This window comes from Melanotaenia boesemani, chromosome 1 (genome assembly GCF_017639745.1).
Source record: "Melanotaenia boesemani isolate fMelBoe1 chromosome 1, fMelBoe1.pri, whole genome shotgun sequence".
Lineage (NCBI taxonomy): Eukaryota > Metazoa > Chordata > Actinopteri > Atheriniformes > Melanotaeniidae > Melanotaenia > Melanotaenia boesemani.
This window is the reverse complement of record NC_055682.1, coordinates 35490404-35509182: the sequence shown is the minus strand read 5'-3', so window position 1 is coordinate 35509182 and position 18779 is coordinate 35490404. Positions and strand designations below refer to the sequence as shown.

The 18779-nt window shown below is 38.6% G+C and overlaps 1 protein-coding gene across 1 annotated transcript in view; it reads left to right on the top strand.

Moving 5' to 3' along the window:
- The window catches only part of itfg1 (integrin alpha FG-GAP repeat containing 1), a 174624-nt gene that overhangs the window by 76095 nt on the left and 79750 nt on the right, over positions 1-18779 (top strand). Inside the window, exons 11-12 of the mRNA XM_041997200.1 lie at positions 11096-11246; positions 12063-12171. Of these exons, the coding sequence (XP_041853134.1) occupies positions 11096-11246; positions 12063-12171 (260 nt within the window). The remainder of the gene's footprint in view (positions 1-11095; positions 11247-12062; positions 12172-18779) is intronic.

The window sequence follows — 18779 nt, the reverse complement described above, 5'->3', positions numbered from 1 at the left end:
ACCTCTTGATCGTAGATGTGTGATGTGTCATCCATCACAGCAAACACATTTTCTCTGACAAAGTTGCTTCTTTATCCATTTCTTCTTCTCACCAGTGCTTTGTATCAGATTCTCCTTCGCCTAGTATTCGTATGTATGTGTGATTTTATTTTATCAGCCTGCACAAACGTTTAGTTAGTGAATTCATTTCAACCTGAAATTGTTCACATGCACCTCTTTACTACAATGAACTCTAAATAAACCATTGTATTCTTAGGTGCAATTGTTAATAGTATACTTTTCCTTTAACTTATATATATACTGAAGTATATCCTATAAAATAGCTATTCAGTATAAATATAATGACCTTTAGTTAATGGGATCAACATGCTTAAACATTAAAATAAATGTAATAAGTGTTCAGTAATTAGTGGGTTTCATCAAGAAGCATGACAGTAAACTCTATTTCTTACGTGTTTATTGCAAACAGTAACAAGTCATAGCTTTAATTGGTTTTGTATTTAAATAAAAATGTGAAACTCAGGGTTAAAGTTTTAATAGAACTCTTCTTGTTGTACCTGCTCGCTTCTATCAAAACAAAAATCAGTGTTCCTGTTATAAAAAGCCCTCTGCTCCTCACATTGTTGTAATGCTGATAGTTTCCATCACGTTAACTTTTATGTGTTGCTGCGAGTGTGTGTGCAGAAATCTGTCTGTGCGAGTTTCCATCTATCAGTATTCACCCCGACCAAGCAGCTGCCAAGAGCTTAGCCGGCTGTTGCTAGGCAATGCCATTTAAAATCTCTCTCAGTATGTTAGAAGCAGGGTTGCTGTGTTTGTCTCTCAGTTTTATAGCTAATACCACATTAGAAAGTGTAGAAGCATGAGACGTTTGCCTTGTTTGTTTTGCATGTTTTCTTTCCATAGTGCAGTTTTGTTGGCTGGCGGTTGGTCCGCCCTCAGATCACTTCCCAAACAGTGGAAATTACACAGGAAGCTGTTTAGTAACTGCGTGAAAGCGGGATTGTTTGCTGGTAGATTAGTTTAAAAAGTGCTGCAGTGTTCAAGTAAAATTTAGTAAGGTGGGTATCTGTGGTTAGTTAGCACTGCAGCCTCACAGCAAGAAGGTTGCAGGTTTGAACCTTGGCTGGGGGGGCTGGTTCGATCCTGGGGGGTGGCCTTTCTGTGTTCTCTCCAGGTACTCCAGCTTCCTCCCACCGTCCAAAGACATGCATGTTAGGTTAATTTGTCACTCTAAATTCTCCCTAGGAGTGTGTGTGTGTGTGAATGGTTGTTTGTTTCTTTCTGTGTTGGCCCTGCGATGGACTGGTGACCTGTCCAGGGTGTACCTGCCTCTCACCTGATAAAATGCTGGGATAGGCTCCAGCTTCCCCGCAACCCTTAATGGACAAAGCGGTACAGAGAATGAATGAATCAATGAATGAATAAACAATTCTGTCATTGATTAATTGTTATAGAGAATAAAAAGCTGGCAGGTGACTTCCCTCCCAAGGCGTTCTGCTCATGTGGCTGTAAAGATGTTATCATTTCACAGAAATAGGATTCATCCTGTAAAAATCTCTCATATTCTGCTTTGCATTTTCACAAGACTTAAGTGCCCAATTGTGAATTCTTAGTTTGACTCGTAGAAAGCAGGATTATCTATCCTAATCTGACTGAACTGAAACCACAGCTGCAGTTCTTGTTTTTTACACCCTCTAGTTTAATGTTTACATGCTGTCTATTGCTGTATCAGTTACTCTATGATACAATATTCTGGTGAACAATGTCGATGATTAGGTCATGGAGGTTGCTGTGTCGCTGTGACAGATGGGGACATCAAGCCCAATGCCCAAATTCATACCCAGGCTTTCATGCTGATCTTTCTCACTTGCCTTCCAAACGTTTCAGTCATTTAATTACTGTACTTTATTCAAGTCTTTAATGTTCTCCTGATTTTTTTTTTTTAATTGACCAGACCATTTATATGGATTCCTGTGTGTGTGGCTACTTTCTCTGTCAGAATGTAATGAATAGACAGTCATCCTTTTTTTTTTTTTTTTTTTGCTTTACACATCCTTATTTTTATTTATTTATTTATTTATTTATTTTTAAATCATGAAACGAGGTCATTTGTTGGTTGTTGTTTTGTCATTTTGTGAACTTAGGGGGAAAAAAAGGGAAAAAGCATGACGAGGAAAGATGCAACCAGGCATTGACAGTAAGGATAAGTGAGGGCAGGCGGACAGTGCAGACACTACCAAAGGATGCACTTTGATTTTGATTGTGTTGATGTGAGTCACTGCCTCTGCTCATCACTACAGGGACTAGCAGAATGAGAAACCACAGCGCCTCAGGCCTTCCATAACATATCCCTGTCTGTCACTTCATCTGTGCGGACCAGCCCACTTCTTCACTTCACCCACCTTTTTTTCCATGGCTCTTTCTCGTGTTGTCAGTGTCTTTCTCGCCATCAACCTGTCAGTTGTTTGTCGATTTTCAACATCTGAGTCACTAAAGACACAACTGCACTGCAAAAGACTGTCGTTAGGATCGTGTTGTCAAACTTTAGAAAACTCAGGAAAAATGTGGTCTTGTCTGAAAGGTTTTTTTTTTTTATCTTATAGTCTGATAAAAGTAAATCTGGTGATTGTACGTACATTTGTGAAGTTGGGAAGGAAGACGGAGAGGGGAGATCAGAGCGGGAAAGTAGGCTATGCTGTCAAGGAAAGTGGAAAGCAGTCCATCTCTGTGTTGTGTTCAGCATCAGAATGGAAAACAGCATTTTTAAATGCACCCACACTATGCTTTGTGAGAATACCACATGGCTAGAAGGCATTTAACAGAGTCCTTGGTGGCATAATTGCAGCAGAAAAAGTAAGTACCACCGGAACAAAATAGCCTCAGTTGGAGTTGGATGGATTTGAAGATGAGTGGTAAAATAAAATGAGAGAGAAAAAAATGGAGAACATCAAGAGTAAGGTGGCCAAATTAGTTCAGCCATTCATCTCGAGCAAATTGAAGGATTTTTTTGGTGTGACCATGGAGGAAAAAGGCAAAGATGAGCAGGTCACAGTGGCCTCTTTGGGCCTTTTGAGGGAAAAAAGGGTCATTGGTGTGATTAGCTGGTCAGACTTTTGCCAGCAAACTGCCCCTCTTGAGTCCAATTAGAGAGGAGGTGGGTTTAGCACAAACTGTGGGAGACTCCCTTAGCACTGGAGAGACCAAAAAAAAAAAAAAAAAAACACTGGTGCTGATGCGAAGCTCATCTAGTAATCAAAGTCCCCAGGCACACAACCCCCAACATTCACACTTGTATTAGTGCAGACAGGCTGAAAGTCCACAATTTCTTTAAGTTCATTCATTTTTCTTACTCTAAATGTAAGATTTGGGGCTGTAAAGTTAGCCTTTACAGTGGTAGCTCAGATGGGATTAAAGCAGCATTTCCAGACTTTTTAAGATTCCTGCATATTCCTAACGTCCAGAAACGACACTGTCCCCTGGGGAAGTTGTGACATTTTAAGCTTCTAGAAACCAAGATTGCATATCATCAAACACGGATACTGTATGAATAATCTCAGTATTTTGCAACCAAAATAGTCCAGTGTCTTTTCCACTTCACACGTTAACCGCATGTGAGGAATGTCCAGGATGTTAGAAAGCTTTTACACAATACTTTTTAATGTGCATGTAGCTGGTACAGTTTGAGGAAATGTGAACTGAAAACATGACAAAAGTTGAGATTATACACTTTGTCTAGACTGGGATCCCAAGGGGTAGTCATCTGTTCAACCTCTATATTACCCAGTCTTTTAATACGAAGTGTCAGAATTATTCAGGATGCTGTGATCTACCTAACCACAATAACGTAAAAAGATATTATGAAACATTTCGCATTTTGGATTTGTTACCTAACCCAAACAGGAGTCTAGGGAATTGCTGAACCATACAGTGATTTTAGCCCACAGCCATTTTTCTGGCATGCAGCTCCCATATACTACACACAAAAGTCCTGTGTTACACTTCCTGTATAAATTGCTTTCAACAGTTTGTGTGAAGTCTTGTTGGAATGAATTAATATTAATTCATAGCTTTTAATTGATTGAACTTTTGTCTTGCTTAATTTTTGTATTTCCGACAGTCTGACTACCGCTGGTGGAGCTTGTTTTTCCTACAATATTGTTTTGTTTTTCTTTACTGAAGCAGCAACAAGCATAACACATGAAGTTCGGTTGTAGTGGTGAATATGGTTAATGTAATACTCGTGGGTTGATACTGAAACTGTAAGCAGGTCAAAATACTGATAACCTGGAAAAACAAAGCAACATTGCTGAAAGGTCTGTTGTGTTTTACACAGCGTGTGCACATACAGGTTTATTATCCTGCATTCACAGGGCCCTTCACCCTGCTTAGTGCCGTCAGGATAACTTTTGAATTATCCTCTTCTTTGACTGGCCGATTACCAGAATTTGCTGTACCAACAGCAGAAGCAGTAGTGCTCACTAATAGGGTTTGTGTTAGTGGTGGTAAAAGTTGCCAGGTGAGATACGAGAGGTTAGGAAACATTATTTAAATGCAAACTTATTAAAATTTGTTGATGTATATGTATATATATATATATATATATATACATATATATATATATATATATATATATATATATATATATATATATATATATATATATATATATATATATGCCAATAAATTACTCTTTATGTGACACTTGCACACACGCTCTGGATCTTTGTGAATCTTGAATCCTTATCATTTGCACCAGAAACATTTTGTGAAAATTACTTGTGAACTTAATGATGATGAAATCCAAGCATGTTTCAGATCAGAGAAAAAAAGATCAAAACCATAACAATATGGATTTAGTTTGATTAGAGAGCCACAAAAAGTAACTAAAATATCTGAATCTAATTTTATTCCTGAGCTCAGACAAACTTTTAAATGAAAAAACAACCTGTTCTTTAACAAATATAGACTGAAGTGCATTCAGCATATTGAGCTTTAAATTTTTACATCATGTAAAATGAAGCTGAAAGAAGAACTGCTGCACCGTGTGGTGGTTAGCACCGTTTCCTCGTAACTGGTTCAAGCCTCGGCTGAGGCGGAGTTCAAGCTGGACCTTTCTTTGTGATCTTTGAATGCCCAAATTTGTTTGGTTTCTCTCCGGGTACTCCAGCTTCCTCCCACAGTCCACGTTAGGTTAATTAGTTGCACTAAATTCTCCCCTGAAGTGGGTGAGTGGTTGTTTGTCTGTGTTGGCCCTGCGATGGACTGGCGACCTGTGCAGGAGCCTGTTAGCTTCTAGAAGAGGCTCCAGCTCCCTGGAACTCTGCACTGGAATAAGCAGGTATAGAAAATTTACGGAAGTGGACTTAAAACAAAAATCTTTAGAAGTCTAGGAAATTCTTCATCAAACAGTCTGTGAGATATTAATTCAAAAGGCTCCAGTTGTTTCCAGTTTTGTGTCTTTATTATGCTTTATTAAGCAGGTAAACAGGTGCAACAGAGTGCCATAGACTCTGTAGAAGTTGTTTTTCTACCCATTCTTCCTCCACCTGCATTTTTCTCTGCTCATTCTTTCAGTTCATCACTGATGAGCTGAGTTTTCCTCCTGCCAGTTAAAATATTCCTGCTGGATCTCTGTCTGTGGGCTGTTATCCGCTCGATAATTTAGCAATTAGCTCACCTTAAACCGCATATACACCTGGAGGTGTTTATATGAGCTTCATGGAGACTTTAGTAGGCTGTAGTCATCAAAGGGCAGAGAGTTACTTTTCTGTGAATAGACAGGAGTGTTTGCATGTATGTGTGTAAAATATTTGCATTATGATATTTAGTTAATCTTGATCGCTGCCTCTGAACAGGTGGAAAGACTCTTTTGAAGTACTGAAATCTCAAAGTGACCACACTTGTATCAGTAAATAACAATCAAATTAAGATCAGCTTCACAGTTTTATATGGTTTCATTTCATTTTCATAAACACACTTTCATATGCTGCCCCAAAGAAAATGTGTTAATTTAAACTTAAGGTCTGAATTATCATTCACGACTATGTGCTGCAGTGGTTGGTCCATGGTGACAACTGATCGCATTTTATTAATCCTCTACTGGTACATTTTAACATAATGATGATAGAGGAGGTGATTGGCACAGATCTAGTATTTATGGATTACACAGGATGACCTTTTCCATAAACCTCCTGTTACTTTGTGTATAATTACAGCCAAAGCTGGTTAATCTCCAGGGACTGCACCACTCAAAAAGATGCATCAATCCAGATAGGCCGGCAAATTGAAGCTGACACCTCACACTTTTTTAATGCGTTTGCCAGAAGCATTATATGTCTGCCAGAGGAAGTGGCCACAGCCACAAGAGTGTATCTGGTATTGTTATCGATAAACAGAGGAGGTACACACATACACTCATCCAGAAGGTGAGAACATTTCCAACAAGGCTGGTTATATTTCTCTGCAGCAGAAAATGGTGCTTCATGTTAAGAGGTAGAAACCCAGCACAGATTAAAAAGGATGTGGCGGTCATGGTCCTCCACTTTGTCTTCCTCATGGTGCACATTTATAATTTTGAATAGAGCATTTTTAACAATCATGTGTCCATTCATTTAGGTTGTTGCATTAAATCAAGTGCTGCCTAAATTAAGTGCAATAGATGAGTTATGCCTGCACCAATTAGAGTGGCCATTAGATACTAGATGTTTATAAGCATTTTCAGAGGCATTGCATCCTTGGTAGCCTTGGATTGTTGCTTTGCTGAAATGTTCAGTTCAATAAAATACAATAATAAAATTACAGTAATGGATGCCACACCATTTTCTATTTTATTTAACCTTTATTTAACCAGGAAAGTCCCATTGAGATTAAAAACCTCTTTTGCAAGAGAGTCCTGGCCAAGAGGCAGCAAAAAGTATTAATTACAACAATTAACAATTAGTTGTAGCAGGTACAGTATGTAAAGAGAGATGGAAATTAATTATACAGTGTACCATTTTACCCTGAAACCACTACCATCACTAGGAGAGCAATAAAATAAAGCAATACAATAGAGCAATTAAAACAAAAACGAATTAAAAAACAACTTAGACGGCGACTAGGACAGTTAAAGAAAAATGTTTAGGTCAGCTTGTGATAAAAACTAGTCAATTAAAAATGCGTCAAGAGGGATTTAAAATATTTCAGTGACTCTGCAGCAATATCACAGACCAGACTGCAGGTTCGCTGTTTGTGTCTGTTCACACTGCAGGTAAAGGTGGCTCAAACCCAACGCTTTTAACCCATAAGTGACCCACATCTGATCTTTTCTGACAGTTTGAACAGCACAAATATGATTTTTTATTTTTTTTTAAATCCAACCCAGATTACTTTGAGGTGCGGTACTAAATCTAGTACACTTTCGATCAACTTCAAAGCGACCTCAGTATGAACGGTTATGTCACATTTCATCTGATTTATACGTCACTGAAGTGGGACAGATGTCAGAAATCCAGCAAGATCAAATGCAAAGCGTGGAAGAAACAAGCATGATGGATATCAACTCCACATCCACACATACCTTAACTTCACTCAGTTCAAGCAGATGTAGAATGAAGATGAGGACAACTGTAGAAATTGTGTGAGCTTTTGAAGAAAGGATACGCAAGTGTTTAGGGCATGTAAGGTGGTTGGAAACAACTTTATAGTTGTTTTTTGCTGCCACCAAACGGTGTCTGAAACCGACATCGGCTAGCAGGAGTGAACTCTGATCTTAGCACTGCCTACTAGTGGAAGAATTTACTGAACAACCATGACAACGCAAAAGAAGCATGGGAGTATGGCGACGTATAACAACATTTGAAACAGACATGGCTATTTACATGCGTAAGGGAGCAAAAAGGCAGATTTATACTCCCATGGTGTCTGCGTTACCGCCGTAGGCTCAGTGTAGCTCCAGAGAGTCTCCATGCGCACCTCTTCCAGACCTGACATGCATCCCTGCTACGCAAATGGTTATGCAGAGGTACTCCTTTGTGATTGATCAGTTTGGGATCACGGGTTGGGATTTAAATCTTCTTGCTGAATTTGTGTGGTAACCACCATTTTTAAAAACAATAACCAGTGGATGAAGATGATGAGAGGCTGATCGAATTATTTGTTTGTTTTCTTACACAAGCTAACAAAGATACCGAACCATACATAAAACAGAAAATACCTACCAAACCGAAGTGAACCATCAAAAGAAGTCCGACCTGGTGAGTTTACCGGCCGATACCACCCCTGCCGCCACCTTCAGATTAGGAGGAGAAACTGCAACACAACACCAGCATCACCTACGCCGGAAACGACCGCACATAGACGCCGCGCGAGTATAAATCTGCCTTCAAAGGGCCTTTACTCTGCACATGTGGGTCACTTGAGGCCTGTGTACAGTTCACACTAAAGTGTGATGGAGGTTAAATTTAATAAATGGTAACAACCACGCAAAACAATCGGGTTTCTGAAAAACATTGGATTTGCACATTAACACCTGAATCTGAATGATGAATAATAATTAATGATGATTAGTGACCCGTTTGTACATAACGTTGCTTTTATATGATTTAAAGCTCAGTGTGGGATTATTTATAACCAAGTTATTTATTTTAGAAAAGGGGACCATCAGGTCTCAGCGCACATCTTTATCATTATTTTCTGTTTTCATTCATTCTTTTGGCTTTCTGTAATTTTTCCTCGTGTCTCACCGCTTTCCCTTTGCACAGGGTCTGTAAGTCTTGACCTTTTATGGGCATTTTTTTGCGTTTATATACAGACTGGGGCCAGCTAGCATCCCCCTTCCACTTACAGAGATTGGCGTTCATCAATATAAAAGGAAAGACACATACAATTTTGCAGTCTATAAACATGTTTGTGAATATGACGTAAGGTTTTTGTAAAAAGAAAAAAAACTTCTTAAGTACAACTTAAAAGCAAATTTAAGAAGACTGGTAAGAAAATATTAGTGAATTAGGCCCAATGTTTGATAGTGGCGTGTAAACATGAGAAATTACATCTGTATGTGTCACTATATGAAGCATGAACTATGGTTTGTCAGTGTGACAGTGATATTCATTATAATTTGTTATCCATCACTGTTTTATATAGTTTTATACTCAAGAAACACACTTTTTCGTTCCAGTTTTTTAAGTCTAATATACCTTCTTTCCTAAACATGACAAGTTTATTTTAAATAATGTTTTTGCTGCATGTGAGGTACTGATGCAGTATCTCATGTTCTTAAAAGGCACCAGATGGCACATTTCCCAGCTTGTGGTGTGCGTTCACCTTCACTCCCCAGAAACTTTGGTTTACGTTGGAGGTGGGGATAGTCATTTAAAATCCTCAGAGAGAGAGAGCTTTTGCAAATACCCTATTCTTAGGCTCACCTTTTTGTTGTTTTTTTTTAGCTTGCCATAAAGATTGAAAAACAGCTTCGCAAAGCCGTCTCCAAATACTAAAACATGTCTGAGACGAGGGAGAATGGAATACAGTGGCACAGACTGCACACACTAAGTTTAGGTAGACAAGTGGTGGGAGGGGAAAGGTGATAATGGTAGGGATTCATTTCAGCTGAAGGAAATCAGCCAAATGTGAGCTGTAAAACAGTCCAATGCATGCTATGCTTTTTACCTAGTTAAGTTGAGGAGGAAAACAGAAATTAAGCTCTTGGTTTTCCCTGAGTGCACCCATTTTATTTACTTTTTCAGCTTCATTTTTTCCTAAAAGAAACGTCGTGAAAGAGCTAGAAATGTAGCTGTTTGTTTTGGGCTCCAGTCTAAGGCAGCTTTAAGTCTATTGAACGTTAATGTTTTCATTTTCAGATAAGAAAATTCACTCCTTAAACTAAATCGACTGAAGAATTTGATTTTGTGATTGTACCAAGTCGCTCTTAGAGCTAAAACCACTCCTCAGGTGTTGATTTGATGAAGTAAAACACACTGACATTTATTACTTTATTTCAGGCTTGGATTGTTTGAACGACTTCATGAGAACATTTGTAGACACACTAAGTGATTGGCATTTACACAGGCTTATCATCTTCAAACTTTTCATTAAAATGTAGAAAATGAAATGTTATTCTAAAACCTCTTAGCTTGGCCTCCTTAGGCTAGGTACACATAAAGATTATCGGGCTGTTTTTGTCCCAATTTTGTCCCTTCCCGACCAAGGACGGCAAACAGTCGATTATCTTACGTCTTATCATTTGGTCTGAGGTGTATTAACGAGCAAATTTATCCTGATAATTGGCTCCAAAACGAGTTGTGGCCGACAGTCGGAACATGTGGAAAGGCAACGTTTCCCGAGTTGTGACTGAGTGGATTGTGACGTGGATGTAGCCAATCAGAGAGCGAGCTGACTGGGGAACACAGAAGGATATAAAGTTCATGTTCACACTGTCTCCAGCTTGTTTTTTTTTTTTTTTTTGTTCTGGATTTTTTTGTTAATAATAGTCGCAAGACCACCATCGTGTATGTGTTTCAGAGGACTACATTTTAGATCAGTTGCAGGACAGCATCATTATTTGTGTGTTGTTCTGTGACGAGATTATCGGACCGCAGCACAAATGTGAGGTCTTGAACAGAAAAAATGACGTCAGATTAAAAAAATCTTTGTGTGTACCTAGCCTTAGTCTGTAAAACCAGAACACTTTTCCAGACTAACTACAAAAGGTTTCACTGTCCGTTTTTTTTAAAGCTGTTGTGTAAAGCCCCGAGCTGTTTAAATGTAATTAGTTCACATAATAGGTGTTCATTCTTTTTTTTTTTTTTTTTTTTTTTTTTTTTTTTGCTTTGGCAATGTTTAGTCATTTTTGTTGCAGAGGCAGAATTGAGGTTATTTTATTAACGGGGTGCATGAAGCTGAGAAGAATATAAAAACTTGTAAATAACAATGTCAAGCTGGCTCCAGCACATCATCATCGTTATATGACGGTACATCAGTACCGACATAACAAACTCCTGCAGACAGCTGACAAACTGTCAGTAGGTGTGACGTAGCTGATCACAGGATGAGATAAACATATTTCCTGTTCAGCATTGATATAAATAACGATGTGCATTTTGTGTCTCCTCAGCGGTCAGCGAGCGTTCCTGCTGGAGAACGTCCCCTGTAACAATCCAACCTGCAGCACCATCAAACGAATGTTTCACATCCACTGGGACCAGTCAGACTTGGGAGCCATTCAAAATGCCACTATGGCAACCTTCTTTGACATCTATGAAGATGTGAGTCATCAATCTGTGTTTTCACTTTGTGCCACCTCTCTGATTATGTTTCTTACTGTCTGCTACCTCTATCCCAGTCTATTAAAGATGCTGCTGCGTTAACATTGTGAGGATTTGCACTGTTAAAGAGTGTTGTGACAAGTGGAGAAGAAGGTTGAGCAAACAATATTTGGTATATCCACTGTAGAAAATGGATTGTGTGTGAAGCTTTTGTTGACACTGACATTAACAAATTGATTTAAATTAATTGTTTGGCTTTTATACTTTGAAGTAATATTTTCCAGATTTGGACCGAGGACAGAACAGTGTGTTCAGTGCTCATTTGTTAGCAGTAATACAGTTAAAAGCTCAAAGAGCAGCTTGTGTAAAAGCCTATTGTAGTCCATGTTTTTCAGCTATTTATTTCACAAGACAAAGCACTTCTTTGTCTTTTAATGCCCTGCTGCTCCTTTTTTTTTAGACGTCCTAATACAAACTGTCATTACTCCACTGTCAAATATTTCCACCTTCATTTTTATCCATTGTGGAAACAGGTCTTGTTAAAATATTATACAAGCAACAAAGCCACACAATACATCCTAAATGAGCAGGTAATTCTGCAAATACAAAATTATTCTTAAAGGTTCTGGTTTCTGCACCCACCCCCACTCAAACCAATAACAACTGACTTTGTTTAGTATAGCTGCTGTATTGCAGTCTGATTTATTTATCAGTCTCATTATATGAATATTACTTCCAATATGGCCCTTCTGTTTAAATCAGCACATATACATTCTCCTTGTTGCCTCTTCAGTGTATACCTGCCTTTATTTGCAGGGTATCCTTGACATGCTGGTCCTGAGTCAGACAGATGGCAAAAAAGATTTGACGATCAATGCTTTAAAGAACAATTTTGAAGCTGATGCCTACTTCGTAAAAGTGATGGGTAAGTGACCATTTTGCTCTATTCCTTTCATCTGTCCACAAGTCTAAAACAATTTTCTTGGTTCAAGAGGCAACTTGAACCAAGAACATGTTTTCCTTTTACCAAACTGTCTTTACCACATCACACACAACTGTAACAGCCTCCCCTAGACCAATTAAATCCCTAAACACAAGTCTTATCCCCAAACTAGAAGGCAGATTGCCCTGACTATTACCTGTCATATCATTTAGATTTCCTAGTCTGGAGCTCTTTGCTTGGTGGTGAAAACAGGAGACCATTTGTGTTTTTTATTGGATTCCAGCTTAAATTAGAAAGACTGTTGAAAGCACAAAACTACTGTTTTTCAAGCTCCTTTTCCCAAAAGCCTATTCCACATACAGTCTCATCACTTCTTTTAGATCTCCACTATAAGCCTCTATATTACCTTTCATGGGAAAAATAAGTGCAAGATAAGCTGTGAGGGACACTGTAGTGCAGTCTTTTGCATTTGTCATTGATTGACTGGAAGTAGAGTAATTGGCTCAATCTTAAAAATGATCATTTTACTCTGGAAAAAGCAGTTATTTCTTTGACATGGCAGTGAAAATGTTGGTGCAGTATTTGTGCTGTTCATCTCATTAGTATAAAATAGAGTTGTGCATGCCTTATTGTGTCATAGTTGCTAAACAGTTATTTCTCTTTGGAAGTTCGGAGCTACTCTCGCTCCTCAGGTATTACAGATACACTGATGTGACTTCTCCACTATATACCAGCTGTGATTTATTTTTTTGACTGTGGAGGCCGTTGGAGTCCAGTGAAATCATTGTCATGTCAAGCAAGCAGTTGGAGATGATTTGAGCTTTGTGACATGGTGCATTATATAAAAGATTCATTTTGGACATTTTCAAGTAGGCTTAAACAATGCTCAGGTGGTACTTACAACCCCAAGAAAATATCCCGCACACAATTATACTACCACCACTAGCCTGCAGCAATGATACAAGGCAGGATGGATCCATGTTTTCATGTTGTTTCCACCTAATTCTGACCCTACCTCTGAATGGTTCTGAGACTCATCAGACCAGGTAGCGTTTCTCCATCTTCTGTTGTCTGGTTTTGGTGAGTCTGTGTGAATTCTAGCCTCAGTTTCCTGTTCTTGGCTGACAGGAGTGGCACTTGGTGTGGTCTTCTGCTGCTGTAGCTCATCTGCTTCAAGGCTGGACGTGTGTGGAGATGCTATCCTGCATAGCTTAGTAGAAACCAGTGGTTATTTGAGAGACTGTTGCCTTTTTATCATCTCCAACCAGTCTGCCCATTGTCTTCTGACCTCTGACATCTATCAATAAGGCAGTTTGGTCCAGACAGCTGCTGCTCACTGGATATTTTCACTTTTCAGACCATACTGTGTAAACCTTAAAGATGATTGTGTGTGAAAGTCCCAGTAGATCAGCAATTTCTGAAATACTCAGACCAACAAGCATGCCATGTTCAGTCACTTCAATTCCATTTCTTCCTCATTCTGATGCTCATTTTAAACTTCAGTATGTCAGCTTGGCCATGTCTACATGACTAGATGCATTGAATTGCTGCCATGTGATTGGCTGATTAAATATTTTTATTAACAAGTAATTACACGGGTGTACATAATAAAGTGGCTGGTGAGTGTTTATGAATTGTAGATGAATATAGTTGGTTTAGCGGTAAATTGAAAATCTATTATTTAGACTTTAATAAAGATGGTGATTTCAGATGTGTGTAGGAAGTGATCATCTTTCAGTTTTTCCACATGTCAGTTTAAACCTTACTCTTGATTTTCCTGTTTTTCATACTTTTTCTTGCCCTTAAAGATGGTTCTCAGAGAGTCTATGTAATTAGCTTGAGATGACAAGTAGGGGATGTGTTTTGAAACCTTCTACGTTTTCCCGTCTGTAAATAAGACCCCTCAAGGTACGGAGGAAAGAAGCAGCTGGTGACTACTTTCATCCCAGAGGAGGCACAATGTAATCCAGCTTCTCTCCAGGTGCTTTGGACTCAACATTAACAAATCAGAACATGAAACTGGACTAAATTTAAAACAAGTGAAATTCCAAAATGATTTATTATTCATTTGTATTAGAATAAACAGAGTATAAATAAATAAATAAATAAATGTGTATTTATAGTTATTCTGACCTCATCTGTGTGTGTGACCTTGACATGTCTTCTTCCCTAATGCCTGAACGTGAATTCCTTTGGTGCCATCGCTCTAAACACTGCTGTTCTTTTCGGTATCCATGTCTTGTCTCACTGCAGTACTTCAAACAACATTCACAGAAACACACACACACACACCAAAATTCCCTTTTCCCTCATATTGATGCAAACGCTGTCAGCTCCCAAACTTCTCCTCAATATCTGACTTCAGTTACAACCTTTTTAGTGGTAAATATTTCATACATGTTCAGTGTGTTGCATTTTCACTATATCCAGCTGACAAGCAACAAGCACCCAAAATATAAATGAATCTGCCAAGTGTTACACCTCGTCAACATTTCATTCCTCTCACTTGTGAATGTGAGCTCAAATCCACCTTAATAGCCTCCCACCTCCCCTGAAACCCCTGGAGGGAAAATAGTTTATTTACAATTCTTTTCATGCACCTTAGATAGCATAACTAATAGTGTTACACTTTAATAAGGAAACTGAGCGTGTGAGCTTCATTTTCAGACAGTAGGCTGGAGGTGTGTCTTTTGTGGACAGCCTGATCCAGTCCTACATTGTGTAAGATGGAATCCTATTTTCTCAAGATGACATCCCTCAGCCTTCCCCGGCGCATTATTGAGCCACACCGGCTGGAGGATTGACTTTGTGTCGCTCCTGCTGTATGTGTACATGTGTGCGGTTTGTGAGTGAAAGCACAGATCCTGTGGTGCATATGAACTCTCCGGGATAAATCCATCACAGTTTCTATCAGATGATAGCCTCACCTTTCTGCCTGCCAGAGGCCTGGACTCTTGCTGGGTTTTTCACATTGAGCTGACCTGAACCTGTGCAGGTCTGACATCGTATCCATCCACACACCTGACATGCATTCCATCTGCACCCTTACCTCCATTGCGATTGGCGCATTTATTATTCAACACCAGGCTTGAAGTTCTTGACTGGAAATGGAAGATTTGACAGCTGTTAGAAAATATTGTAAAAATATCCTTAAATGTAAGAGGGGGGGTGGATGATATCAGTCCCATATATCAGTTATTTCAGCCTAATCCGGGGAAGGTTCCTACAGAGTAGGTGGTTGAATATCATTTAGTGTCAGTATCCTGGTGGTATCTACAGGTTGTGTTAGATGTTCCAACTCACTAAAAGTAATAAATAAATAAAGAGTCTGCAAATAGAAAAATGGCAAAAAAAATAGCAGCACCCTTTCCAACATACAGCCCACCTTCACAGTCCCTCACTGCCCACTGTCTATTTTCATTGTTTCAGCTCATTCACACTGTTTCTCACACACTCGGAGCATAAACTTTTCCAACCCATGTTTGGATTTGACAGAACAGAAATCTAAATATTTGTCACAGAAAATGTACATGAACGATTACCACAAGGTTTAAAGTAGCACTACGTACCTTCCTGACTTTAGAAACCAGAAAGTTTTTTTTTCCCGTCCCGGCAGATCACTTTATGGCACCACACTACATGCTAGCAGCTGTGTATCAGCAGACGTAGTGAAATGTTCTCACATAGCCCTGAGTTCTTCTGTTGTTTTTCTTTGATTTTACCAAAAGTGGTTGCCAAATCACGATCGTTCAGGATTTTTTTTTGACCACATTTCTTCTTGGAAGATTGTTTCCCCACTATCCTTTCAGTTTTTAGCAATGCATTGGACATTTATGAACCTAATTTTAGTAGTTTCTGCATCTTCTTAGATGTTTTCGCTGCTTGATGCCAATGATTTGACACTTCTTAAACAAACTAACATCTTTTCCACAACCCACCAGATGTGTCTTTCAAAATAGATGTTTAAGATATAAGAAGCTACTCGTTGAATCAGTTGGGGTTAAATAACTTATTGCCAGCTGAAAGATAATTACCATGAAGTAATTATCCAATAGGAGATTCGTACCTATTGGCTTAGTGAAATCCAAGTGGTGACTTTTCTGTTAGCCAGGCATGTATAACAAATGATGTAGCGTATAATATTACAAGCTTTGCATGACAGCATGTTTGCTTATCACTGTTAATCTTCATTAGCTTTGTTACTGGAGAAAGGATGGTGTACTATTAACATGAGGGATTTATTGCATTTAGATTAGGCAAATGCAAAAAGGCATAGTGTTATTTAAGGTCCAGGGAATTGTATGGCGCAGGGGAATGGTAGCTTTAATCTGTTCTTTTGTCTGTTTGCTTTGGGCTACCATGAAATTTATCTCAACTTGTGATGAATTAGGATGAATTTTCTATCCGCATTTGTGATTCTCGGAGGAAGAAGCCACTGACTTTACTGATCCTCTGACCTTACTTCTAGCACCACTATGGGATTAACATCTGTAGTTTAGAGAGGGTAGTCAACGTTCATTCCAGTCAGATTGTAATGAATGTGGTAATCCTCTGACTTTTCCTTTAATGCCACCATAAGGCTGCTATTTTTGCTTTTTATTCAATCACGTATTTGTGGTGGAGCATGCAGCTTACATACAGCCTTGCAGAACCACTTTAATCATTGTCTCTTAGTCATTATATAAGATTTCACAACATTTCCTTTGCATTTCCTTCTTTCATCTGTTGTGTAATAAAAAAAAATGAATCTCACGTAACTTCATACACTTACTTCTTGGAGTATAAAGCTGTTGTTTCATTGGATGAGTAATAGTGCACAAGATGGACACTTAAATAGGAAAAGACAAAGTCACTAAGCTTTTCACACAGAGCAGAGTACACTGTTGAAATAGATTTAATTTGTCCCTTTATATTTGTCGAGGTCTCCAAAGTAGTTTCTTCTCATGTGGTCACTTGTGCAGCTGTAAGCGTACCACTTAGACAGTTATCATGTTTGTTACCGTAAGTTTATCCCAGTCTGAGCTGGAGCAAATAAATACCCACGACTACAACTGAGTCCTTTAACAGTAGTGAATGCCAGTTGTATTCTTTCCCACTGAAGAGAATAAACGGGTGTTAGTGGATATTTGGGTTCTGTTCTCATATGGTCCACTGAATATCTGATAATACTTTAGAAAAGATACGATAGATCAGGATTTCTCAAACTTATTTTTCAAAGATCCATATCTATTCTCCGTTGAAGGCTTGAGGTCCAGAAAAAATTGCAAAAACACATTTCTGGATCAAACTTTTTCACAGTATTTTCTTTCATGTATAAATATACAAAATGATGACAATAATAATAACAACTAAAATATTACAAATAAACAAAAACTTAAAAAAATATTTAATATAAATTAAATTCACCACATTCTGGAGAAAATTCAGAATGACAAACAACATAAACATGAACACAACTTAATTATTTTGTTTTTTTATTTAACTTCTTAACTTCAAGTGACATGAAGTCAAAAACAGTGCATCAAGCCTAGTGGGACACGTGGCACCGGTTTCGTTTAGTTTTTTGCCTGCAGTGTTGTTACAAATGCCCGCCCTACTCTGCCTCTGATTGGCTCTAACATCACAAACCTCTGCGTACTGATAGGCTGCTGGTTCCTGTCGTTTATAGCACCCACCCTCATGTCCTCCAGACTGTTTCACAGACAGAGGGCAGGTTGGCTGTCACCATACAGTCTAGGTGTTACAGACAGTCAAGTCTTTATGGACGAGACGGTAAAACATGAAAATGAAGAGTCATTATCACTAGATCACCATGAATAATATCCAGGGACACTTTATTTCACATTATAAACTATTTATTTATTTATGGAAGATTCATTTTGAAAAAGACTTTAGATAATAGCGTTTTGTAATTCTAAATATAAGTTGGGTTGGGTCTGGACTGATGTGCCTCGCTGTCCGGATCCGGACTGGAGTCCAGACCTTGAGGATCCCTGTAAAAGATATTTGGGAGGTAATAGTAAACTTACTGTAGCTTCCAGCTTTTTACAGGCTGCAGCATATACAGATTACTAAGAAAATATTTGTTTCTGTGCACAGTGACAGACATTGGATGAGCATTTTAACACTCATTTACTGCATTAGGTGGTGTAATGAGTCACCTCGCTGCCTTGGTGTTCAGGTATAATTCATATACATTTCTGCAGTGAGCCAGCTTTATTGCATCCTTGTCCTTCCTTCTGTTTAGTGTCCTTCTCTGTCAGGACTATGCTTGATAGGACCAGTCCCCTTCACATACAGAAGCCTACTGATTACAACAATGCAAAGAAGGACCCATTTCAAAAGAAATGATACAGCCCAAATTCTTTTCATTTGTGTCAAGTCACTTTGTTGATCATCTTCACTCTATCAGTGTGGCAGTTCAGATCTGGTGCTAACATGAATCCTCAGTTATCTTATCACAAGGGCTTTAACCTCTTCTTGACAAGGCCTTTTTCCCTGCCTCTTGTCTGAAACGACATACCCAAACAAAATGAAGAATAAATTCACAACTACCAGGTCTGTATGTAAGTATAATCTCGGTCTAAAAG